We start from the raw sequence: 25,475 nt of genomic DNA, 5'->3' as shown, positions 1-25,475 counted from the left end.
AATTAGAATTCTTTTTACAGAGTACAGCTTTAATCTTTCCAACTGATTTTAAATGTTGTATATCATTTAAAAAACAATTAATGTTTTTAAAAGTGACCTCAGTACTCCAGTTTCCTAAAACTCAGGATAAACACTAGTTGGATAAAGTCAGAGTTTAGTTTATTTAAGTCAAAACAGAAAAAAAAAGAGAGAGAGAGAGAGAGAAATAACTGGTCTCACACAATAGCTACTAGGATATTGCCCTTTCCTCATACAGACTTCAAAAATATAAAAGAAATATGGAATTCCTTAGCTATTCCCTTACCATTTCTTCTCTTGAATTCTATTCTTAATGGTGGCATTTTGGTAAGTCCATAAGGTTTTATTTGTGACTAAATAGGTATGAACAACTCTGTTCACTGGGAGGCAAGTACATGAGTCAAGGTTCCCATCCCAACAAAGCAGGAAAACTGTATCATAAGCTTCTTTACCTGAGGGTCTGAAATAGCCATCTATTTCCAAAACAGTTCTTCCTCATAATCTCTCTTCTCATTTTTCCAGAAAAACAGATATTAAAAGGCAAACCCAATGGGAAAAAATTTGTAAAAATAAAAGTGAAGAAAAGAATCTACTTCTTTAATATTTAGACCCTACCATCTACCTCTAAGAATAAACCCAAAGGAAATAGTGAGGAATTCAGACTAAGGTTTGTATGCAAAGTGGTTCCTGACAATATTACCTAAAATAAGGAACAAATGAACCAAACTTAATGTCCAAGAGCTAAAGAATACTTAAATGAATTTAGGCAACTAGTACAAATAAATATATGTAGGAACACAAAGGAAACCAGGAGAAAGAAAAATTAGATGTGTGTAAGGCAATCCTTTTCATATGGAGAAAACACAAAACTGCCATGTATGTTTATTTTTAATCTCAAATTTTAAGAATTTACAATGTACTAATTGAATTATTAATGTATGTAACAGGTTCATGCCTGAACTTTCTTTACTTATATGAATTTGCTACCAAAAATGTTTGTAGACCAGTTCTCTGGAGCATTCCACATTCACTCTAACTGATCTGGCAACAGCTTACAAGAGGAAACAGCACCAAAACTACACAAATATTATACGCCTTATCCCAAAGAATAATATTATCACTGTACACAGTACTGTGTGCAAATGAAATATATCATGACCTGCAATTACAGCTTATTGGACTTTACAAATACTGCCCAACATTCCCTCACTCCCAAAAGCTAAAAAGTGAATGAATCATGCACACACATTCCAGTGGTAAAGCAATGGAGCAGAAAAGAGCAAGCATGAATAAGACTGATCTTCAATCCTATGACCATAGGACTTGATCTGCTATGTTCCTCTAAAATTCATATTGAAACTTAATCCCCAGTGCACGATGTCAAGAGGTGGAGCCTTTCAGGGGTCGTGAGGGCTCCATCCTCGTGAACAGGATTAGTGCTCTTATAGAAAGGCCTGAGGGGGTCTGTTTGACACTTTGTCCCTCTGCCATGTGAGGACACAGCCACAAGGAGTCATCCTGGAAGCAGAGAGAAGCCCTTACCAGATATTGACTATATTGGCACTTTGATCTTAGACTTCCCAGCCTCCATGACTGCTAGAAAAAAATCTCTATGATTCACAAACTGTCCAGTCTAACATATTTTGTTATGGCAGCAAGAATGGACTTAGACACTTTATATTGATTTGTGAGGGCCAATCACACCCAAGATTTACTCTGAGTGATTCATGTTCTTTTTGAGTTGCTTTGTTGCTGTTTTCAGTTTGGGGGTTTGTTTGTTTGTTTGTTTTTTGAGACAGGATCTCACTCAGGTAGTTCAGGCTGACCTTAAATTATTATAAAGCCCAGTCTGGCCTTTAACTTAGTGTGATCCTCCTTCCTCAGCTTCCAAAATGTTGGGTTTACAGATAGGCACCACCACACTGGCTTTCTCCTTGAGATTTTAACTCATGATTCACAGCTCTCTTTCAAGAAGCCCAAATTCCTGGCATCTTCTTTAAGTAAATTAAAAGAGCCAAACCTGATCATCATTATGCTGAATAGTTCCCAAAAAATGAACACTCAAAAAGATAAACAAATGAAGACTCTACTTTGTCCTTGATCCTGAGCTGAAAGCCAGGCTTACATTCTCCCAGAAAGTGGAAGAGAAGAAATGAGCATAAAAAGAATACATACTATTGATACTGATGACAATTGTGGTCCCTCTCACTGAACTATGGTGACAGCAATGAAAACAATAAACACCATGTTTTACCCAAGTGCCCACGCTATGCTCTGTACTAAGTGCATGGCAGAGCCTTCACATTAAACTTCACTGTGCCCTCCGAGGCTATCCTACAGAGGAAGAAACAGAAGCTGCAGGAACTGAGTAATGTGCCCTGAATCTCCCAGCCAGACAGTGGTGGAACCAGGGTTGGACTCAGGCACCCAGGGCCCTGCTTTTGAATATGTGTGTTCCAAAGCCCAAGGATGCAAGGACCAGGCTGATGGGTTTCTCTGGGTCAAAGGGAGTGCTGATGTTTCCCAGGCATCACATGCATTCACATTATAGCTTTTGATTTTCATTATGAAGCCCACAACTGTAATTTTTGTGACTATCAATTCTAAGATATATATTGTTTCAGATTGAGATTTATCTCACAATCTAAGTAAAAAAGAGGGCAGACATGAGGTAGCCGTCATTGAGCATGTGCATTGTGTCAGAATGGCTGTCCATGGTCTAAATAAAATCGCAGAAATGATACTTGGTCATCCTTTTAAGGAACAAGTGTCTCACAGTCACCCTTGATTGCCGTAAATTGAGGTTCTAAAGAAGAAAGTGATTTAGAAGAATAGAACTCAACATGAAGTTTAGTAATATTTAACCAATGGTGCAGCTTATTTTTCCCTTATATAATATTTGAATGATTTAAAAAGATATAAAGTAAGCCATATACCTTGCACACATCTGTAACCCCAACTACTTGGGAGACTGAGGCAAGAAGATCAAAAATTTGAGGACAGCCTGAGAAACTTAAGTGAGATCTCTCAAAATAAAAAGAGCTAGAGATTTAGCTCAGTTCTCCCTGAGTTCAGTCCCTAGTATCACAACCAACGAATCAATCAACTGATTTTTTTAAAACTAAAAGATTAAAAACTCTTTCAACTATAAACATTCATGTTTTGGTTTGGTTTTTTGAGACAGGGTCTCACTATATAGTTCGGGTTGGCCTCAAACTCATGGAAATCCTGCCTCAGCCTCCTGAGTGCTGGGATTACAGGTTTACACCACCATTCTTGACCAAAAATAAATAGTCTAAGTGACAGAAAAGCTTTTTGTGTGTCAAATTGGCAGCATTATTTTTTCTGTGTTGCATAGAATAATAGTGTGCCTTCAATTCTGTTATCTTAAATGCTTATGATAGCACTTCTTCCAGTATGTCTGATGAGAAGTATCAGGTTTAGAAATTATCAGAATACCCAACTATGAAATATGAAAGGACTCCATTCACCTCGGTTTCCAAAGAACCAGCCAAAAAGGTCACTGACTAAAAGGATAAGGGACAGTCCCAAGAGAGGACTCACAAATCCGCCTCCACAGCCACAGCCCCTGCACCAAATCTCATACCCAGCTTACACCTCCCTAATACTCACCACCTGACTATAACCCCAAGGGGACTCAAGCCAAACTCATTCCAACCGCACTACCTGCCCCCCTCACCTGCTCATTCCTGTGCTCCAGAGCCGAGCACATGCACCCCACTACCCCACCCTTCAAGCCTGCATAAATGCAGAATGGGCCCCATCCCTCTTCACTGCTTAAAACATTTCAAGATCACTGCTGGCCACAGGGCAAAGACAAACCCTCTTACTGTAAGCACCAGCTTTCATCATCTGTCTGCCTTAGCCCACTCAAGTTCCACCTTTCCCAGGCCACCATCCTCAACTCTGTCACCCTGAATGTGTCAGCTCCAGGACACACAAGCTCTTTCATGCTTTGGCTCCTTTACCTGGTTCTTCCCTCTGTCTGAAATACGCTACACTTGTGCCCCCCACCTGCTGATCTCCATCCAGAGCCCTTCCTGCCAATGTCCATTTAAATGCCACAACCCCGCCTCCAGAAAGACTGCCATTTCTAGGACAGTGTCTTGTGTCCTCACAGCAGGCATCTATAACTGCACATGACCCAATATTATATTTTTTTTGCATGTCCCTATTGCCTTGTAGGTATCTGAGAGCAAATACTCATTACACAAATGGAATAGGTAAACAAATGAATGGATAAAGTGCTGTGAGATACTCTGAAGGAAAAAGTTGGAATCTTTTACATCACATTTTATCACCATCCCATGGTGCCCACATCTTTATTATCCTCCTGTTCCTTTCTGAAAAGTGGTTTCTCTAACCCTCCCGCTCTCCAGTCGGGTGTCCAGCTGAAATAAGCACTTCCACTTACCTCGTTGGTCTCATTCACTTCTTGCCACTGAGTTAGCAGCACCTGCACAGCAGGACTGTGGCCATGCATAGCAGCCAGGTGCAAGGCCGTGTTTCCCTCCTGCAACAGAGACACACACTCCAGGCACCACCCCTGTGTCAGGGAGCACCCGTTCCAACAGCCAGAGCTTCGGAGGGGCTCAAGTAGTTCCACACTGGTTAAATCTGAAGTCCTGAGTGTGGGCCACATTAGCCAAAGCTTTAAGTAAGATTTACTTATAAACTTTCAAGATTTAAAATTTTAAAAATAGCTATTGGAACTAGAAGGAAAATAATCGTGCTTCTTGCTCTACATTTGCTACTAATTTACTAGCAAAGAGTGGACAACTGAAGTGATTACACTTAGCCTATGTGAGGGCAAACTGGTCAAAGATTTCTGAGAGGTCGTTTTAGTTATAGCAAAAGACTATAAAATGTGCAGACCCCTTTGACCCACAGATCATATGTAGGAATTTTCCCTAATAAGACCACCGGATACGTTCATCTAGACATGGGAGTCTACCCCAGACCCTTCCCCTCCCCAGTAACACGGAAGTGAGTCCATAGCATCTCGGGAGGAGAGAAGAAGGGGTAAGGTGAAAATGGAAAAATCCATGAGGCCAACTGGTTTCAAAACCCCACCACCGAGGACAATCTATAACTAGGTGAATAGATAGTACTTGGATAGTCCATGATTCCCCTTGTGGTAACAATTTAACAATTCTACTGTGGATCAAATTGCTATGGCCAAATCTCCACACCAACTGCTATTTCTCACTTTCCCTTTCTTTTGTTTTCAACAAAGAAATCAAAGTCCAGCTCACCTTGTCCTTTTCTGAAGTGTGCAGGTTAAGGAATGTCAGTTTTTCTATCATTTGCACATGGCCCCTCCCAGCCGCCAAAAGAAATGGTTTTCTTCCTCTCTGGAAATCAAAGGCAAATTCCAGAATTTATTACATACTTAGAAAACAGCAAGACAACTTTCAAGGCTGGCAACTCATCAAAGGTCATGAGGTGGCCAAGATGGTCCTTCTGGTCATAGAATTTGTAGGACCCCCTTAGCAGAGGGAGATGACAATTCCTCTGACCTCAAGCCACATGCAGTTCTGGGCTCTCACCCAAAACTCTGGGCAACTCTACATCAACAAGGATTGAGTTTCATAGCAACAAGAGAAGCATTGTTCAGAAGAGAAGCATTGTTCAGGAAAGAATCCTAAGAAAATGTAGCAATGTTATGAACTTCCCATACATATATATTCAATGTTTTTTTTTTCACTCAGCAATTTACTGAAAAGCTACTATATGCCAGACTCTAACTCAGCATATCACACTACACTCACTGATGTAGAATGTTTGACATAGAAATTCCTCAGGACTTCATACTTACATGTCTCATTCACGTATGACATTTTATCACCTGCTTTCTAGGCCTTCCTTGCTTGTGCATATATTTAACCCCCCTATTTAATAAGACTCAATAGGAAAGCTCTTAAGATTGGCTCTGTAAGAAATGGAATGGAGAAATGAACATTATCCAGAGACTACAGCTGAAGACAAGTGTTTAAATTTGATTCATCGGGAAATTCAAATATAAAATTTTCTGATTATGGTAATTTCTCCAACTTTTCATGTTGCCAATAGAGACTGTATTTGCAATAGCCAAAATGTTATCAAAACACTCACAGAAAACTTAATTTTCTAACTTGAGGTATTTATAAGCAGGCCAATGAAATTGGCATGGAAAAATGGTGACAGACGTATTTTCATCAATTAAAGGGAAGGAAACATTCACAACTTGGTTTAGTGTATTATTAGCTGAAAGCTTAGCAAGATGTCTGTAATGTGGTAGAAGAAAAAAAAAGATTCAGGCCTTTGTATTCAAGATGAGTCCTGAGTCTGAGTGAGTTCTGAGCTCTTGCTAATGCAGCTTGATGCAAAGATCATATTCACTGTTAACTCACAAGGCCCCAACAGCAGGAAAGGAAATGGAGGAAGAGAAAATGCTGAAATGGTAAATGGCAAAAACAAAACTAGAAATATGTACAGAGATCAGCCCTCCATGGGTTGGTATTCATGCACGTGAATCTGAAGAAACAAATTGGGGGCCAAAGGTTCACATAAGTCATCATTTCTGGACCTGATTTGTCATCCAGTGAGATCTATATCCCCAGCTCTTCAGAGTATGAAGCTGAGACTCTCTTCCTCCTCATGAAATCACTAAAAAAGGACAAAGAGAAGGAACAGCCGGCTTGCAGTCACAGCTTGTTGCTTGCAAATTAGGCTCTAATTGGTCTTAAGCCATTTGGAAATGGCAAACCAAAAATAATTGTGCCTGACTTTTACAAATATCCCCAAATAATGACAACAGATAAAAGCTCATATAAACAAATCGGGAAAGAGGGAACAAGAGACATTAATTATACACTAGATGAGAACACTGAGTCACACATCTTTCTAAGTCACCCACCCATTTATCCAACAATTGTCAAGCAAATGTGTAAATGTCAGATATTGGGATAAGCAGTAGAGAGGCCAGGAGGGAAAAAAAAATGCTGCCCAAAGCAGCTCACAGTACAGTAGGAAAGAGAGCCACACAGGTAGTTACAGGGCACTGTGGTAAATGAGTGCTAGGGTTCCATCAACACAGAATAAGGGCACAGCATTCAGTGTGGCTGTGTGGGTATGGATGGGAGGTAGGCAATACAAAATGGCAGGCAGCAGCCTTTGAAGCCTGCCGATCCACCCCATCAGGAGAAACCAGCACCTGCTCCCTGATTTCTGCCCACAAACTTCCATGCTGACCCATCTGTACAGCTCCTTATTCTAGACTCTCCCCTTCTACCGCATCCTCCTTGGCGACAGTGCTTCTTCAGGGATGGTACAGGCCACACCAGGCCAAGCAGAGTTGGCCATGGGATGTTTCCCCGGGACTTTCTATTTTTTATTCTCCAGTAAGCAGCTAAGCTGTCAGTAGCCCTCTTTGCCTCTGGATAAAGAGACCCTAGCTGAGAATGAAGCCTGCATGGTGGAGAGCAGAACTAAAAAGCAGAAAGAGATAAAGAACCTTGATGGCACGGCTTGAGCTCCTGGATGCAGACACACCTGGAGCAATCCACACCTGGACTGAGAAAGCCAATCGAGTTCCTTTGTTTTGTTTTGTTTTTTCTTAAAATACTGGTAGTTTGGGTTGGGCCAAGCTACCTGGGTAATCCCAGGTACTCCAGAGGCTGTGGCACTTGCCTGGCATGTACAGACTCTGTGTGCAATCCCCAGTACTGCAAAAGGGGAAAAAAAGGTTTGAGTTGGGTTTCTGCTACCTTTGACTAGGGAACTTCTTTAAACAAACTGCGCAATGTCACCTAACTACAAAAGGGACTTCAGTGCCCACCAGGGATCTCTGTAGATTCAACTAAGAATTTATCACATTGGCACGCATGTAGATGCAGGACACCAGCCCACCCTGTTGTTGTCAGCAGTGCCTCTTGAACCCATGGTCCACACAGCATCCAGGAGTTGCTGTCTTTGGCCCTGCAGCTGAGCACTTAGTTACAAGTTACAAGATGCACACTGCCCTAATTTAGAAGGCTCATGCGCCACAGGCACTCCTTGGACCCAGTTTCCAGGGTCCCAAGAAACAGGTGCAGTTACAGGGTTCTGGTGTCCTCTGGTATTTACAGTTCATCTCAGCTCCTCCATGCAAAGCACCTTTCACCAGTAGCTATGCTGCTTAGTAACAGTTAAAAATCTATCCTACCAGTTTCTGAGGACACAGCCAGAAGGCTAACCAAAGTGTGATAATTTGGAAGTGTGTGCCCTAAAGTGGACATCGGTGGGTTTTCCCTTCAGTCTACCTTTCTTCTACCAGTAGCATTTCGGTTTCCTTTGCTGTCCCACATATCTGCACATACACCTCGTCACTAATGCATGAAGTTCTGTCTGTCACTGGGCCTCACCTGACTGCTTCCTAGCACACAAAGTGATCACATAAACCACGTCAGTCACAGTGATTGGTTCAGGGTTGAGAATAAGATTGAAATAAGGTCAAACAGAATTGTTCCTGAAATGTATATATAAATATTTGATGAGAGAGGGTTTTTCTTATGGACCAAACAAATAAGGATATAAACCTGAGGCTGCTAACGGTCATCTTCCCCACACCTGTAAATAACACCATTACACAGAGACCCAAGAGCTAGAGAAAGAACATGAGCTGGATCCAACCATGCCTGAAGCCATCAAGATATACCTTCAAACACTTTAATTAGGAGTTTATAAATTACTTTCATTTCTTAATCTAGATTAAAATGGATTTTTGTCACTTGTAACAGAAAAAATTCTAATATATATTTATCAGTTTGGAGACTGTATTAGCCCATTTTTTTTCATTATTATAAAGAAATATCAAAGACAGGCTACTTCATAAAGAAAGAAGTTTATTTTGACTCCTGGGTCTAGATGTGCAAGATGAAGGAGCCACATCTGGTAAAGGATTCTTGCTGGCCATGTCCTGGAGCAGAGCAGGAGGTCACATGTGTCTTGCTCCCTAGGCCTATAAAAAGCTGCAAGGATTCAGTCATAGGCTCTGCCTAATGAATTTATCTAATCCTAGTCACTTCCTAGGGACCTGCCTCTAAACACCATAGCTGATGAAGTTTCTACCCTCTTAATACCACTGCCACATGACTCTGGGGATTAAACTCTTACACTAGTTTAAGGAGACAAACAATAATCACATCACAGCACAGACAACAACTGAAGGATCAGAGACCTGTTCCACTCCAAAATGGACTTTCTGTCTTACTTGTGGTTGCTACAAATCTTTGCACTTCTCCATAGCCAAACAAAGTGACAGAGGAGCCACCCCCATAAGAAAGCCCAAGCTATGGGAGGTTCTGAAAAATACCACCGTTACCATGAAGCGCTTTTCTCTCCAAGAAAACAGCTATTGCTTTTTGAATGCTGGATGCCCTTAGGAATGTTATCACCAAGGAAAAATGTAAAAGCCAAGTTATGCCAAATGAGGACATTTAAAGCCAACTGTATCTTATAAATACATCAAAAGGTAGCCTAAAGAAGATGATGTGGTAGTAAAATGAGATCTAAATTTTTTCTACTGCTTAGTATATGTTAGGAATTTCAAAGATACATGTGGTTTTTCGATTATACTTTCTTATCATGTCTTATTTTTTAAAATTATCCAACCCATTTTCATTATGTCCAAGTAGGCCTCCATCCAGTGTGGTCTGACAGGCCCTTCTGTATTTGGAAAGCAGAAAAATTGTCCAGCCAGGAAGTTAACTACCGGGTGTTAGAGCCACGGGCTTCAGGTCTGGGACAGACCACCATGCTTTCTTGGCCCAGAATCTTGATCTCTTTTCTTCATTAACTAAAATAAGGAAGGCCCAGGATTCCCCTTCCCTTTTTCCTTTATTAACTCAATGTATAATTAATCTAATATATCTTCCCTCAATGCATTTAACTTTTTTGCATGCAAATAAGTCTGAGGGATTAGAATTGTTTACTATAAACTATTTTTAAACTTTACCTCCAGGGTTATTAAATTGAATAAATTATTAGCAAAAATGGATAAAGCAACCATTAAATAGGCACCCAAAGTACTACCTGACTTTTCTGTACCACGGTGATCTTTGAGACACTGCCCAGGAACCCTGCACAAAGTCCCTCCATGTCTATTGCACCCCCCCACCCCCAACATTTCCTCTCAGCTGGAGTCAGGAACTTAAAGTAAACCCCAGATAAGGGGAACCCTAAATAATGAGAGATTTGAGCAGGAAAAAAGTGTTTTCCATGAAATCAACAGCACAGAAGAGCAGTATAAAGTAGGAAGGGCACTCCGATGGGACCAGGGATGACCTGGGTGAGGTCTCCTCACCCTTCTCCTTACAGACAGCAGCCAGTAGGTTTGGTTCAGTGTTGCCTCGGGTGTACACAGTTGGCTCTTTGCATCTCTTAGTTCCACATCTGTGATTTCACCACCCACAGATCTAAAATGTTTGGAGGGGACAACTGCATCTCTACTGAACATATACAGATGTTTTCCCTTGCCATTATTCTCTAAACAACACAGTATGAAAACCACCTGCATAGCATTTACATTGTACTCAGGGATGGTTAAAGCATACAGAGCATTGCATAGCTTACATGTAAACACCATGTCATTTTACACAAGCACTGATCATCTGAGGATTTCTGGCAGACAAGGGCAACCACGCTACCCATCCCCCGAGGAGGCTGAGGGATGTCTGTGTGGGGAATCAGATGTCTTCTCAAATCCTCTCATCCTTGTTATTACCAGCCCTTGGAAAAGGAAGCTTCTTTGCATTTGACTTCCAAGTCAGACCTTTAGACCAGTGGGTGTCCCCCGTGTCTGGAGCTGGAACCAAGCTAACCCTGTGCCCCCAAACTCTTGTAAAAGTCCATCTAATATATGAATGGTCACAAAGGGCTCCCTCTCTATTTCCCTTCCTCCCCAAACATTTTTTATCTATTGGAAGCCGGCTCAAGATCGGGGCAGGATCAGGAGGCATTTTGCCTGCCTCCTGCACACTTCCTGACTTTCCTCCCTTGGTGCCCCAATTTACCCTGCCAAAATAGCCCGGAGTGCAAGGAAATGTTCCCTGTCCTCTGTTTATTGTAGAACTAGTTGATACGGTCCTAGGAACAGCATGCCTGCATGGCCCTGTTCCCACCGCCTTATCAGTCAGCTAGTCTCAGAATGTATTAGAACAACAAATCACCAAGGACACTCTGCCCCACCTCCTTGTTTGTACTTTCCTTCCTCCTGCCTTAAAGTAAAACGCAGGCTGCTGTGTTCTTTTCCATTCAGCAGGCAGAGAGGCCCCACCCAGTCCCGCTTTAATTCTCCTTTGTTTTCTTCATCTTCCATCGCCCTACTCAGGCCCTGGACCCTTCCCTCGCAGTCCGTGGCATCTGTTTATGCAGTGTTTCGTTTTGTTGGGGTTTGTGTGTTTGTGTGTGTGTGTGTGTGTGTGTGCGCACGTGTGTGCGCTGGGGATCGAATTCAGGCCCTTGCACTTGCGAGGCAGCCAGTGGCACCACTGAGCTAAATCTCTGGCCCTGTCTACTTAGTTTTGATCCCCACATGGAGGTTACAAGTAGATACAAAATATCTAGCCAGGACCAGTGTTGCCCGCCTTAGATTCAGCTACTCAGGAGGCTGAGGCAGGAGGATCATTTGAGCTTAGGAGTTCAAGACCAGCTAGGTCAACATAGTGAGACCATGTTTCAAAAAAAGGGTGGTGGGGAGCTGGGGATTTGGCTCAGTAGTCACCTGCCTCGCAACTCAAGGGCCCAAGTTTGATCCCCGTTACCAAAAAAAAAAAAAAAAAATAGCCTACTTAACCTAAGATTTCAGGCTGCTTTGGTGAAACCAGGTTGATTTCTAGGGTTTGTTTCTGGGAGAAATCAGAGGATTTCCCAGCCAGTGTCCTACCCGTCCCCAGTCTCCAAACTCTCCTGGGCCTTAGTCTATTTTGTTTCAAAGGCCTTTCCTCAGTCACTCATTCTCAACTCGTTCTCTGTTTCCCAGGACCCACTGTATGATCTCTAGCAGACATGAGGCACTGAATAGTTTTTGCTAGATACTTGTCTGCAGCCAGGGTTTTCTTGGCCAAAGAGAAGGGTTTATCAACCCTGGAAGGCAAACATAATCAATGCTTTCTCTTAGCAAGAATCTAGGCAAGAGGGTGAAGCTATGAAGGCGGGTTTTTTTTTTTTTGTATCAGACATATTCTAAGAATTCCACAATATCTCTATACTCATGCCCTGGCTAGTCAGGAAATCCAGTGATGAATTAATTGATGGTGAGCTCCTGATCCTTGCTGCAAATTGGCTTTTATTTTTTCATTTTTTTTTTCACTGTGGGTTTTTTGTTTTGTTCTGATTTGTTTTGTTTTGCTGGGGATTGAACTCAGGACTTAGAGTTTATAAGGCAGGCACAGTGCCACTGAGCTAAATTCTGGATTTGGGTTTCGCTCTCTTTTGCTGTGTTTTTGTTTCATTTTTGAGTCAGTCTATTTAGTAGCCCCATCTGGCTTTAAACTCATGATCCTCCTGCCTTAGTCTCCCAAGTTCTGGGGTTACAGGTGTGTGTCACCATACCTGGCTCCATTGTGGTAAATTTTTATAGCATAAAATTTACCACCTTAACCATTATTAAGTGCATAGTTAGAGGTATTGGGTACATTCACACTGTTATGTAACATCAGCCCCCTCTATCTCTACAACACCTTCTGTCTTGCAAAATACAAATTCTATACTCCCCACCCTCCTTCCCCTTATACCTTAGCACCACAATTCCAAGCCTTTTGCCAACATACTTGACTGCAGTCATACATCTTGATAAAAAGAGTACATTAGTTTGTCTCTCCAGTGATCGATTCAGTTTTATTACAAGATTGAACTAGGGCTCAGAAAGCCTTGGTCTCCTACACAACCATAAAGACTCACTCATTCTTTGCATCCTCAAATCCATATTAAGATCTCTAACTGACACGTGGCACCGCAGAGTATCTGCTAGGCTCCCAGCCTTTTCCCCAACAGACAGAGCAGGAAGGAGGTAGGACAGGATGAGACCAGAGTCAGCTGGAAAGAGATGACAGATAGGAAGTGCCTGACAAGCAGAAGCTCAAGAAGGAGGGAAGGCTTCCCTGTAAACATGCTTTCCCACTCACTGCTGTGGCCCATGAAAGAGTCAGAGCCCATGCAAGAGGAAGAGATTTTTGTGATTTGTACATAGCAGGATCTCAACAAACACTTGCTGAATGGACTTCATCCATAAAATACATCCTAACTTAGCATGGATCAAACTTTAAGGCTCAGTACCCTCACCTTGATGCTCAATGGTTTTTGAGTATGATTATAAATTTGGGGGAATCAGATCATGCATTTTATCCTTGAAGAATATTCTAATAGCTACTCTAGTTACTGAGCATTTACCATGAGCCCAGCTCTTTGCTAAGCAAAAGTTGTTACCTTATTTGAGAACCCCAACACTGGGTACTCTGTATTGCTACAAAGGAATGGCTTAGGGGTGGTGCCTGACTGGGAGGAGGTTGCAGGATGGCTCTTCTTTTTTGTGTGTGTTTTTCTTCTTGTTTTTTGAGACAGAGTCTCACTATGTAGTTCCGGCTGGCCTTGAACTCATTATGTAGTCCAGGCTGGCCTCAAACTTGCAGTGATCCTCCTGCCTCAGCCTTTCAAGCACTGGGATTACAGGCAAGACAAAATGGCTTTTATTGAAGCCCATTTGCATGGGTACTTTTACATAAGATTGAGGAACTATCAATTATCTACATCGAAGAATGGAGGTTTGCTAGAGTGTGTGTGTGTATGTGTGTGTGTGTGTGTGTGTGTGTGTGTGTGTGTGTGTAAGATCCTCCCACTATCCCTTGGTGCTTCTATGGAGCAGAATTTATTATTATTATTTCATTCCTATTGCACAGATGGAGAAGCCAAGACTTTAAGCAACAGTTGGAGAAGTTGCTTGAAGCCACAGAGCTGAAAATATAACACTGCCTGGGACACAGCTCTTGTGCTTGGCCTCCACACCAGAGTGGTTTGGTCATAGGCAAAGGAGTAAAACAAATGTACAGAGCTCATTTGAAAAAGGGGGTGTTGCTGTTGATGTTTTTTAGGTTGGAGTCAGGAGAAAGTGTAAACTTTTTAAAAGAAGTGAAATGAATAGTACTGATCAGCTTCTAGAGAAACCTTTATAGAAAATAAAGCTCTGGTGCAGCAGTCTCAACCTTTTTGGCACCAGAAACCGATTTCATGGAAGACACTTTCTCCATGGGACAAAGTGTGCATGTGGCAGGGTTCAGGCTGACTCAGAGGAAAGTGCAGTGGCATTCCCTCGCAAGCTCTACACACAGTTGTGTCTGCGCCCCTCTGGGAATCTAACTCTGCCCTGATCCGACAGGAGGCAGAGCTCGGGAGAGAGCTGTGAATACAGATAAAGCTGCCTGCCCTGTCCACCACTCACCTCTACAGTGAGCCTCAGTTCCCCAGGCCTGGGGACCCCTGCTCTAGTGCACAGAGAGTCCCACTTGTCAAGTCTGCTCTGCTGTGGAGACATCAGATTCCTGCCAGTTGCAGCAAAGGTTCCAGTCTATGTCAAAAAGGGACATAGAGGGAGATATTCCAGGGAAAAGATGGTCTCCAACACAGGGTAATGTCCACTGTCATCTGAGAAGAGATGCTGGACAAATGACTAAACTGGGCACATTGGCTTTAAGTCCTGGTGCTGTCAGTTTCTAGTTTAGCGACCTTGGACTATCTCTGACCCTTGACTTCTAAAAATAAGCAAAATATTTTCTACCTTATTGGATTATTGAGGGGATTAATGAGGTCATTAATTCAGTCAGTCAGTCAGTCAATGATAACTTGTACAGCAACCATTTGGGCCAGGCCCTAATCTATCACTGACATAATGTATATAGATGGCTCCCACACAGCACATTAATAAATACTCATGGAGGAGTGGCTGGTATTACATATTCCTTATGAAAAGAAAAGGAATATAGACAAATATAATAAAACTGCTTTCTATTCCATGACTGGTGACTGCTTAGTTTGAGGTCAAATACATTCTAAAAAGCTAAGGTACAGCAAAATAAAATTTAAACACATATTTTGAGTACTAAAGGAGATGATCCCTGACCACACCCTGGCCAGGAGGAGAGAGTAGAAAAGAAAAAGGGATCTGTCTGTTTCTTCGCTACTTCCTGTCCTCTGCACGGTCACAGCCAACCCAACACTTCTCTTTGTTCAGTGTCTGACACAGTAACCGGGGCGCTGGCTACATGGCCAGTCTGTGCCATGAGGCAGAGGTGGGAAGAAAGCGGAAGGGGAGTTCATGATCGTAGCACCCCCCACACCCCCACAAACACACCTGGTCGGGCTGGTTCAGCTCCTGCAGGTGCAGGTCTTGGATGAGGTACTCCACGATGCGCACGCTGTTGCTCTGGGCTGCGAAGTGCAGTGCGTTTAGTCCATCCTGAAGAAGCCGAGGAGGAGAGGGAGGAAACCTTGCACTGTGGCTCGCACCTCCCTCCTGGTGAAAGCTCGCGTCCAGATGTGACCACGCAGTGCCTACCTGACACGTAGCTCTCTGGTCTGCTCCAGCTTTCACCAGCATGAGCGTGATCTCAAAGCTTCCTGACCAGGCTGCAAGGTGAATCGCTGTCAAACCGTGCTTTCCCAAAAGAGAGAAGAGGAGAATCTATAATAGGGATGAGCCACAGCATCCTATCTCAGTCAGCAAAGGCTTACTAAAACCAGGCTATTGAAAATTAAGAAACAGACAAATTTTAAAAAGCAAAAATAACCAATTATGGCCAGGATACACATGGTATGGTAAAGCAGACCCACAAGCTCAGCACACTGGGGAACTGAGGCAGGAGGATCACAAGTTGAAGCATAGCTAGGGCAGAATAAAAACCAAAAGGGCTGGAGATCTAAACAGTTCAAGGCCCCTGGGCTCAATTCCTAGTACTGCAAATAAATGGATAGATAGTGTTATCTCAATTCTGTAAGTATATTTAATAAGTAGTACATGCATAAGTGGTTCTCCATCTGAAGAAAATACAATAAAATGCTATATTTACTAAATTTAAAAAGCACACAAATGATAAATCAGGACAAAATCTAGACATAATGTAGACTCTCTTAATTTAGAATCATGAAATAAACATAAAAAGTCAATAAACAAATGACTTTTTAAAAATGTCATTAATAAAGATAAGTGGTAATCAACAAAAAGGTAATTAAGCTAATAGAAAGCCTAGACATGGTGGTGCACACCTGTAATCCTAATACTTGGGAGGATGAGGCAGAAGGATTGCCACACATTCAAGGTCACCCTGGCCTATATATAGTGATCTCAAGGTCAGCCTGAACTAAATAGGGAGAAAATAAATAAATATAAATAAATAAACAAACAAACAAATCAAGAGAAATATGCTCTTCTTAAGATACCAGAGGAAATGGAAACCACTATTTTTAAAACAATCTGGAAAATCCTATTTAAATGTAAATACAATCAGCAATCTTACTCCTAAGAATTTATTCCATGAAACTGCTGCATAAACAAAGATATTAACTGTACCACTGAAAACTGGGAGCAAGGTATATGCCTATCAATATGGGAATTCTGAGTAAAATATGAAATAGTTGTATGATATAACCATTAAAAACAGTGAATTAGAGCTCTAAAACTAGACTTGAAAAGGTCTCCATGAGCTTTGCTAAATATGGAAAATCAAATGGAGAGAAAATATATAATCACATTTTTATGAAAGATGCAATAAACAAAACCCCCATATGTATATATGCACTTATTTATATCTATAGTCAGTTGGTAGGTAGATATATTGATATAGATATGCTTATACAAACATAGAGAGAAGAACAGAAATAAACACACAGACGTCTCAGAGTGTTAAGTATGATCACTAGAGAAGGGACACAGAAAAGTAAAGTAGAAAAAAGCAACTTATATAAAAGAATCCCATTGGGAGGGGAGGAGGGGGTGAAGGGAGGGCAGAGGTAAGGGGAAAAAAATGAGAATCAAGACTTGCCATGTAAAGGTACATGATCCCAACAATGAATGTAACTGTACTGTATCCCTAAATGTACCAATAAACTCAATAAAAAAAAAAAAAAAAAGAATCCCATTGGTGTAAAAGCTCCCCAAAAGATTTCATTCAAACAGTTACATAGATATGTGTAAATGTGTGTGCACACATGTATGCATAAAGTACTGTAGTTAGACTGAAAGAGAGATTCAAATCACAGCTTACTGGCCTGAGGCCTGCTGTGGACAGTGGAATGCTGAGTTATATACTGAATTTGCAGGGAGCAAAGCGAACGGAAAAAGCTAGCAGCTGACATTGGCTACTTCAGTAAGGTGGGATTGGAGGAGATAAAATGGACCTGTGCCTTCAGCCCCAGGTTAGTTAACACCACAACTGGCTTGTTTTGAGAAGCAAGACCTAAGTGCTGAGGTCAGAGTGATGCTTACCCAAATTCTATTCCCGCAATTAAAACCTTCTTAACTAGGAGGACAAGGTTATTTGCTAGCTACAAGCCTATATTTTGTCTGTCCTGTTCCTAATTCAAGAATGCTTTGTCTTTTCCTTTACAAGCCTTGCCTGCATCAGTAATGTGTCCATAGCAACTGCACATCTCCTCACATGGTCCCTTTACCCCTGTCTTTACCATCTTTACCATGATGTCTTCAATAAATAGCAGAGGCTTAGACTGGCTAGGGTCTTCACTGGTTGCTCAGCACTCTTTAATTCTGTCTTTGAGTTTTTCTTTTAACCTTGTGCTGAAGCACTGAGCAGGAGATCAGAACCTGCTGAGGGGGCCCTAATAGTCTGATGCAAGCCAGGGCTAAATTTAATACATTGGCAACAAGGCAATCTTTAGATCTGCTGTCTAGAAAAGCAGATGCTATTTAATCTAAACCATAGATACATAGGCAATTGTTGTAGGATTCTCCCCCGACCTCTCATTAAAGATTTTGGGTTATGGTTCTGGCTAAGATGGAGTATGCACATGCCATCTCTCTCAGGACATGCAATTAATGTACATACTTGAATAAGATCCAGCTATCTGAAGGCTCTGAAAAGTAAATGGTAGCAGGTAGATAGGGGAAAACACTAGAATTCAGAGTGTGAATGATTCTGCATAAGTTTCCTGTTTGTTTGGTTGGTTGTTTCTTGCAATCAGACTCAAGGAGGCACTAATCGTGGAACTGGACAGACAGAGAGTTCCAACACAAGCCCTCTCTCTCTGATCTACTGATCCATAGAGAGCTCCTCCAAAACAGAAAGGTGAGAGAAATCTTCTCCTTCCTTTCAACTCCTCTGGTCCTGCCAGCCTTGGGGAGCTGGGGAGCACAGGGGAAGTGATTACAGACAGGAGGGGTCCTGAGAAAGGCAGCCTGTGAAGTTGTGGGTATATGCGTGAATTTACCCCCAAGCTGTACAGGGACCGACTCTTAACATTAGACAAAGGCTTGGAGAAGGGAACCACCCACCATGTAGACCACAGCCCAGGTCTCACTGGTTCCTGGTGCAGATCTGAAGAGGACTGCAAAGGTTTTAAAGAACTGAAGCAGCCCTGAAAAAGCTGCCCATTTATACACAAAATGAATGAATCTCAACATACTAGAATTCAGAACAAACCATTGTCTTCACCTGCTTTGTGAGTGAATACCAGAGACTGGGTAATGTGTAATTACCAGAAATGTATTTCTAGGAGCTAGGGCCTCCAAGATTGAGAGGCCCATCTGGTGAGCGTCTTTTCCCTGCATCCTAACATGATGGAAGGGCGTGACACACATGAGAGGGAAGGAACCTAACTCTGCCTCTTACCAGGAGCACCCCCACCCCAGATAACAGCCTTAATCCATGAGGGAAGGCACAGCCTTACGGCCTACTCATCTCCTGAAGGTCTAGCTCCTGACGCTGTTGCACTGGGATCAACTTCCCAATACATGAGCTTTAGGCACACATTCAGACCATAAGAACCACTGATTCATATGTAAAACATGACTATAAATCTTTTAGGAGAAAAATATGAGAAAACATCACAACCTTTAGTTAGACAAATCATTCATACATATTCATATAATAATATATCAATATTTATTTTTTAAATGGGTGCATTTCACTGCATCAAAATTTAAAACTTTTGCACTGTTAAAAACACTGAAAAGATAAACCACAGATGTGAGAAAATGACAAACCTAGCTAAAGCCTTGTATCCAAAATACATAAAGAACTCACAACACGAAAAGGAACAAGCCAGGTTTTAGAAATCTTCAAAAGTCTGGCTGGGCATGTAGAAAGGGGCAGAGTGCTTGCCTGGCACGTTCATGGGCCTCAGTTTCATCACCAGCATCACAGGGGGAAACGTCTGCTCAGAATTCACCAAAGAAGTGGTAAATAAAACAGTTCATCGACCACTAGAGAAACGCAAGTTAAAATCACAATGAGATGCCTGCACACTTGTCAGAATGGCTAAAATTAAGGGGTAAGAGTGACGATCAATGCCAACTGCTAAGTAGGACACAGCACAGGCAGAGCTCTCCTGTATTATTGGAGAACAGAAACATCACATGCACTCTGAAAGACAGCCTGGCTTCTCCTGGTTAAGTTACATTTACACATACTGTTTAACCCAGTAATCTCACTCTGGTATTTACTTACCCTACAGAAATGAAAGCTTACATTTAAAATTACTTATAAGAGTCAAAAACTGGAAACAACCCTAATGTCCTTCAAATGATGAATGGATAAATGGTACTGCATCCATAACCTGGAATCCTAATTGGTAACAAAAAAGGAAGGTGTTCTTGACACATACAGCAAAATTGGTGAATGCTACAGGATTGTGCTGTGTGCAAGAAGCCAGTCTCAAACTTGCAGGCCATTATCAAGAAGGCAGAAATGACAGAGACCAGTGGCTGCCAGGGTGCAACAGATTTAACTACAAAGAAGCAGATGGGATTTGGGGGGGGGGTAGAGTAACGCTTCTGCTTTCTTTTTCCTTTTTCTTTTACAGTATTGAGGATTAAACTCGGGGCCTCATGCATGCTAAGCACATACTCTACCACTGAGTTACACCCCCAGCTTCTTTGCTCTGCATTTTTGTTGTGGTGGTGGTTACTAAAATCTATATCCATGTTACAACTCACAGAACTGTACACCAAAAAAAGAGAGATGATGGTACAATATCTTAGTTTAAAAATTAAAGTAAAATAAAAATATAATGTATGAAGTTTTCAATGTCAAAACAAGAATATGCTTGGCTAATCTGGTATATTATAAATGGATCACCTCAGGCTAATATGCAAAATAATCAAATTACAATTTCCAGTGGGGACAGTTCCCTTAATTACCATAGTCATTAATACAAGTAATTACACTTGCAGACTTATAGTGCTTTCAGCGGTAATTTTTAATTCTGGTCTTGTTACATAACAATCTACTTGCCTGCCAATAACAGAGCTATAAGCTAGAGAGGGATGTGCCCCACTATGGATACAAGGAAAAACTGCCACCATTGTCAAGGCTACTACATCTTGTCCACACCAGCAAAGCCATGAGGTGGTTAATTGGGGTAAACCAATTTTATCTTAATAGCCCAGATCCTGTGAGACGTGAAGATAAAAATGTGGATCCTTATTCTTCAGGGAATCCTAGTCCAATGAAAAAACAGAATAGCTCCATGAGGATCTTCTGAAGAATTTAAGTTTAAGAACCACAGTCCATGGAATTAATTGAGAACCAATAATTTTTTTTTTTTTTTGGTACTGGGGATCAAACTCGGGACCTTGCACTAGTGAGGCAGGTGGCAAAACCACTGAGCTAAATGCTTGGCCTTGAGAATCAATAATTGTAAAGTAAGAACATCATCTTCTGTGACTGAAAATGGTAAACATGACCTTGGTTCTCCCCAGCTGGTTTCTTTGGTCCATGATAAAGTGTTAAATAAAGAAGGAAAAGTAGATGAAAACTCCTCAAGCTAGGTCTTAATATCTAGGAAAACAAATAATTAAGCTGCTTTGTACTGAAAGCATGATTCCTGGAATCCAGCAAGTTAGGTTTAAACCCTTTCTCCACCCTTTCTTAGGCACAAGTTTTTGGGGCACGATATTTAATCTCTCTGTGTCTGAGTCTCCTCATAGGTAATTCGAATATTATAATAAGAATTTCTTCCTAAGACTGTTTGGGAGGAGGTGCAAATTTCGAAGTAATAATACTTATGTGTGAGGCATAGTATCATTAACTAAGATTTACTTACTCTAAGAGACCACAGAACAAACTCAAGATTTAATGTCCTTTGGGTAAATTAGTTTCTGCCTCCCGTGCACTGGATTATACTCTGAACAATCATGTTATTCATACAAAGGCATGCTACTGGCCATAAGGTCAATATGAGAGGATAAGTAGAAGTGTAAGACCTAGAAGTAATAGTTACACAATTTAGCCACCAGAGCACACAATATGTGTATTCTCTAAAGAGACCTTTCCAGAATGCACACTGCCAGTGGAAATATTTTGTGCGCGTGTAAAGCAAAGCTGTCTGGAGTGATCAGATCTCCTGTGCTCCAACTCATTCCACCATCTGCAGACAAGCTTACCTTATCAGCAACATCCACCCTGGCCTTGTGATTCAGTAAGAAATTCACCGCAGAAAAATGATTTCCCCCCACTGCAAAGTGCAGGGCTGTACGGTTCATCTGAGGAAACATAATGTGGGTCTTTAAGCATCTGGTTATTATTTAGCCTTTTTATGATTCCTGGTTCTTGAACAGCCATAATTTTCTACTGACTGTTTTGATTATTTAGCTCAACTCTTTGCTTGTCCCTTTGAGAGTTGTGAAAACTGGGTCCAGTGGAATCCTATCTTCATCGATGATCAGACACATCTGAGTATTTGACTCTCCAGGCAGGATGTGCCTCAGACTGGAACCCTTGCATAAACCACCAGATAGCAGACATAGAAACCCTGCCGATATACACAGAAATACACACACTTCTGCTAAGCACCCTTCCGCTGCATATCCTATGTGACTTTAGACTGAAGGTTCATTTCAATGACCTGATGGCCCGGAATGGAGAGATGCTTGAAGGAGACTGAGTTTAGACTATTGAAGGAGTCCTCTTTAAGCCAGAATCAGAAGGTAACTTGCTACAGTTAAGTGTCTTAGTTTTTCAGATTTTGTGAAAAGAATGTAAACATGGGGAATTATTACTAGAGCCCATCCAGTACCTTAGAAGGAGTCTGGACAAAGACAGTGGAGCTTCTACCACATTTAGCATTCTATCCACTTCTGTACCACTCCACAAATCTTGAGCAACTGTCATAGCCTCCAACCTGTTCACTTTGATAAACCCTACCTTGAGGGGCTGCCAGGAATTCACAAAAGCAAGAAAGGGAATCCACATTTCTGGAAGTAATTTTTTCCCCCAAAGCCCAGGTACCTGAAGAACAAGTGAGCACAAAGCCATGTTTCAGGAAAGCTCTCGTAGTGCAATGCACCCAACATGTAGATGTTCTATATTTCAAAAGCAGCAAAATGAAAATATGCACTCTTTGGGATTTCAAATTTGAAAAACCCAACCACAAAGGACATAACTAGAGAGAAAATAAATTGTATAAAAAAAATGTTCTCCTTTTCCAGAGTGTCTGAAGCCAAACTCAACCACAGGTTACGATCTAGGACCAAGTCCAGTCCTGTAACCCTGACAACAGCTCTGCAGCTCACCCAGACTTCACACAGATGCACCTAAAGTCTTTGCACCTCTCTTATCATAAAATGAATTAAAACACTCACAGCCTCTTCTGCTGCTCAGCTCCACCTTAGATTAAACACCCTGGAGTAACCAAAATGAAGAGCTCCCTGTCTCAGCCAGCCCAGTCTTTCTGTTAGATTTCCCTTGCCTTAAGATGGCTGCCACATGGAATAGCAGCCTCCATGTTAAAATATGACTTCTCCCAACAAAGGACAGGCTTTTTCTTCCCATCATGCCTCTTCTCCCGCCAAAAGAGTAACCTGATATTTGCTACCTTCTAGCAGCTAGTGATGTCACAAGCCCCTCCTAGGGATGGATGGCACAGGCTCCTCCGGCCCCTTAATACTACCTCACTCAACTACAACCCAGCTCAGGCTAACCCCACCCCACTCCTATAAAAGAAGCTCCTTGTTCTGACTTGTTTCCTCCTTTGTTCGGAGACAACCCAGCAGATCCTCTCCATAACAAAGGCTTGCTATGGTTCTGAACTGGCCCTGGTTTTCAGCTCTTTTTACCTAACACTTTCCAATTTTTATCATTATTTCAGTTGACCTGTGCAAACCCAAGCCACCACCTGGAGTAATCAATTGTCATATTTGTTACTTCTACTCACATTGTTCACAGCATTAATGTTAACCTTCTTTTCAAATAGCTTCTCCATAAAATCCAAATTATTGCTCTTAGCAGCATCCTGAAAGCTTCTCTCATTTGGCAGTACTGGAAGAAAGAAAACAAACGTGACCAAGGGCATTGAAGGAGGCCACAGAGCATGCACAATTCATGTGGCAAACTGTACTTCCAAAAACACAGAATGACAACCTTGGATCCTTCATACTCTGTTATTTAGGACACAGGGATGTGGCCTTAATATTTTATGCAGTTAAAGGGTCGAGAGCCACCTTCTCCTCACACTGCAATTTTTTTTTTTTTTATAAGGGATCAAACTCAGGTCCTTGCACTTGCAACGCAGGCAGCAGAACCACTGAGCTAAGTCCCTGGCCCCCACATTGCAAGTATTTTTATACCCTTAAACATGTGCCTGACTGTAAGCAAAACATTATTCCTGAAGACCACCCTGAAAACATCAACATGGTGTGTGACATACATAGGTCCGAGGGTGGCCTGAGACTTCCTAGAAGACATTATTTGAAAAAAGAGGGCAGGAGATTTAGCTCAGTGGTTCTGCCGTCTGCCTCGAAAGCACAAGGACCCGAGTTCCACTCCCAGTACCAAAAAAAAGAAAAAAGAAAGAGGGTGGGGAGAAGAAAGGAGAAAAATAAAAAGAGGTTTGTACAAGACTAGCCAGGGAGGAGTCCAAGTGCTCATACATCTTAGAGACAAAAGTGGTGTCTGCAGAACCCACAGCAGATGCCAGAATTGTAGCAACGAAACCTAAAAATGGAGCCCAGCATATAAACATGCACAAAAGCTAAAACGGATGAACATATTTTATTCTCATTTTTATGAAAGGACAAATGTAGAGGCGCACTGACTGTAAGCATTTCATAGCTCATGCATACACATTCAGAAAGCAAGTTTTATTAACTTGTAGAGAAGGCTCCAGCGTTTATTGAGGTTTTTGTCTATACAGGAGCTAGAGGGCTCTCAAGGGATAGCCCCAACTCTGGGAGATAAAAGAAAGGACTACAGGAAGGTTTTATAGATGTGCTGCTGAGCAGTTTCTGAAGTTTTGCGGGGGTTCTTTGTTTTGCCAAAGAGCCTTCAGAATACAGAAGTCAAAGATCCAGGGGTATCTTCAGGGAAGAGACTGTTATGAGCTGAACTGTGTCTCTCTAAGACTCACATATTGAAATACTAACCCCTAGGACTTCTGAATGTGATCGAATTTGGTAACAAGGCCTTTAAGGAAGTAAGAAAGGATGCTTGGGGTGCACACCTGTAACCCCAGCACGCTGGAGGCTGAGGCAGGAAGTTTGCCACAAGTTTGAGGCCAGGCCGCACTACACAGTTCAGGGAAAGCCTGAACTACAAAGTGAAAGCCTGTCTCAACTCCCTCCCCACAAAAAATAGGTAAGCTGAGTATAGCGGTGCACATATGTAATCCCAGCTACTCGGGAGGCTGAGGCAGGAGAACTGCAAGAGTGAGGACAGCTGGACATCTTGGCAAATTAGCCCAAATGAAAATAAAATTTTAAAAATGGGTTGGGAATGTAGCTCAGTGTGAAGAACCTGGCTTCAATTTCTAGGACCATGAAACAACACAGAAATTTATTTTCTCATAGATTTGGAGGCTGGAAGTCAAATATCAAGATGAAAGCAGGGTTGATTTTATCTCAGGTCTTCTCCTCATGTCTCTCCTTTTTTGAAACAGAGTCTCACTCTATATAGCGCAGGATAATCTTGAAGGCATGATCCCTTCCCTTGAAGTCCCAAACCCTGCAGTTACAGGCATGCACAACCACACCCAACCCAGGCTCTCTTCTTAACTTATAGAGATGGCCTCTTTCAACATTTTTCCATTTTCCTTCTATGTATGTCAGCATCCTAATCTCCTCTTCCTTGGGGACGTCAATTATACCAGTTTAGATCCTGTCCCCATTGCCTTGTCGTACACTTATTACCTCATATGTATATTGTGTGAGTGTGTGTGTATGTATGTGAGAGTGTGTGTGTGTGTGTGTGTGTGTGTGT

The 25,475-nt window shown here is 41.8% G+C and overlaps 1 protein-coding gene across 2 annotated transcripts in view; it reads right to left on the bottom strand.

Annotated features, from left to right (window-relative positions):
- Nucleotides 1-25,475, bottom strand: part of Ankdd1b (ankyrin repeat and death domain containing 1B) — a 56,418-nt gene that overhangs the window by 21,558 nt on the left and 9,385 nt on the right. For both annotated transcript variants that reach the window (XM_010619120.3, XM_033761480.1), the window contains exons 2-7: nucleotides 23,437-23,540; nucleotides 21,668-21,766; nucleotides 15,608-15,706; nucleotides 15,404-15,508; nucleotides 5,295-5,393; nucleotides 4,454-4,552 (exon numbers count right to left, since the gene is read on the bottom strand). In XM_010619120.3, coding sequence (XP_010617422.1) covers nucleotides 4,454-4,552; nucleotides 5,295-5,393; nucleotides 15,404-15,508; nucleotides 15,608-15,706; nucleotides 21,668-21,766; nucleotides 23,437-23,540 — 605 coding nt within the window. The remainder of the gene's footprint in view (nucleotides 1-4,453; nucleotides 4,553-5,294; nucleotides 5,394-15,403; nucleotides 15,509-15,607; nucleotides 15,707-21,667; nucleotides 21,767-23,436; nucleotides 23,541-25,475) is intronic.

The sequence above is a fragment of the Fukomys damarensis genome, unplaced genomic scaffold (genome assembly GCF_012274545.1).
Source record: "Fukomys damarensis isolate Sample0158 unplaced genomic scaffold, DMR_v1.0_HiC HiC_scaffold_1, whole genome shotgun sequence".
NCBI lineage: Eukaryota > Metazoa > Chordata > Mammalia > Rodentia > Bathyergidae > Fukomys > Fukomys damarensis.
The sequence above is the reverse complement of the archived record's forward strand: the minus strand, read 5'-3'. Positions and strand labels throughout refer to the sequence as shown.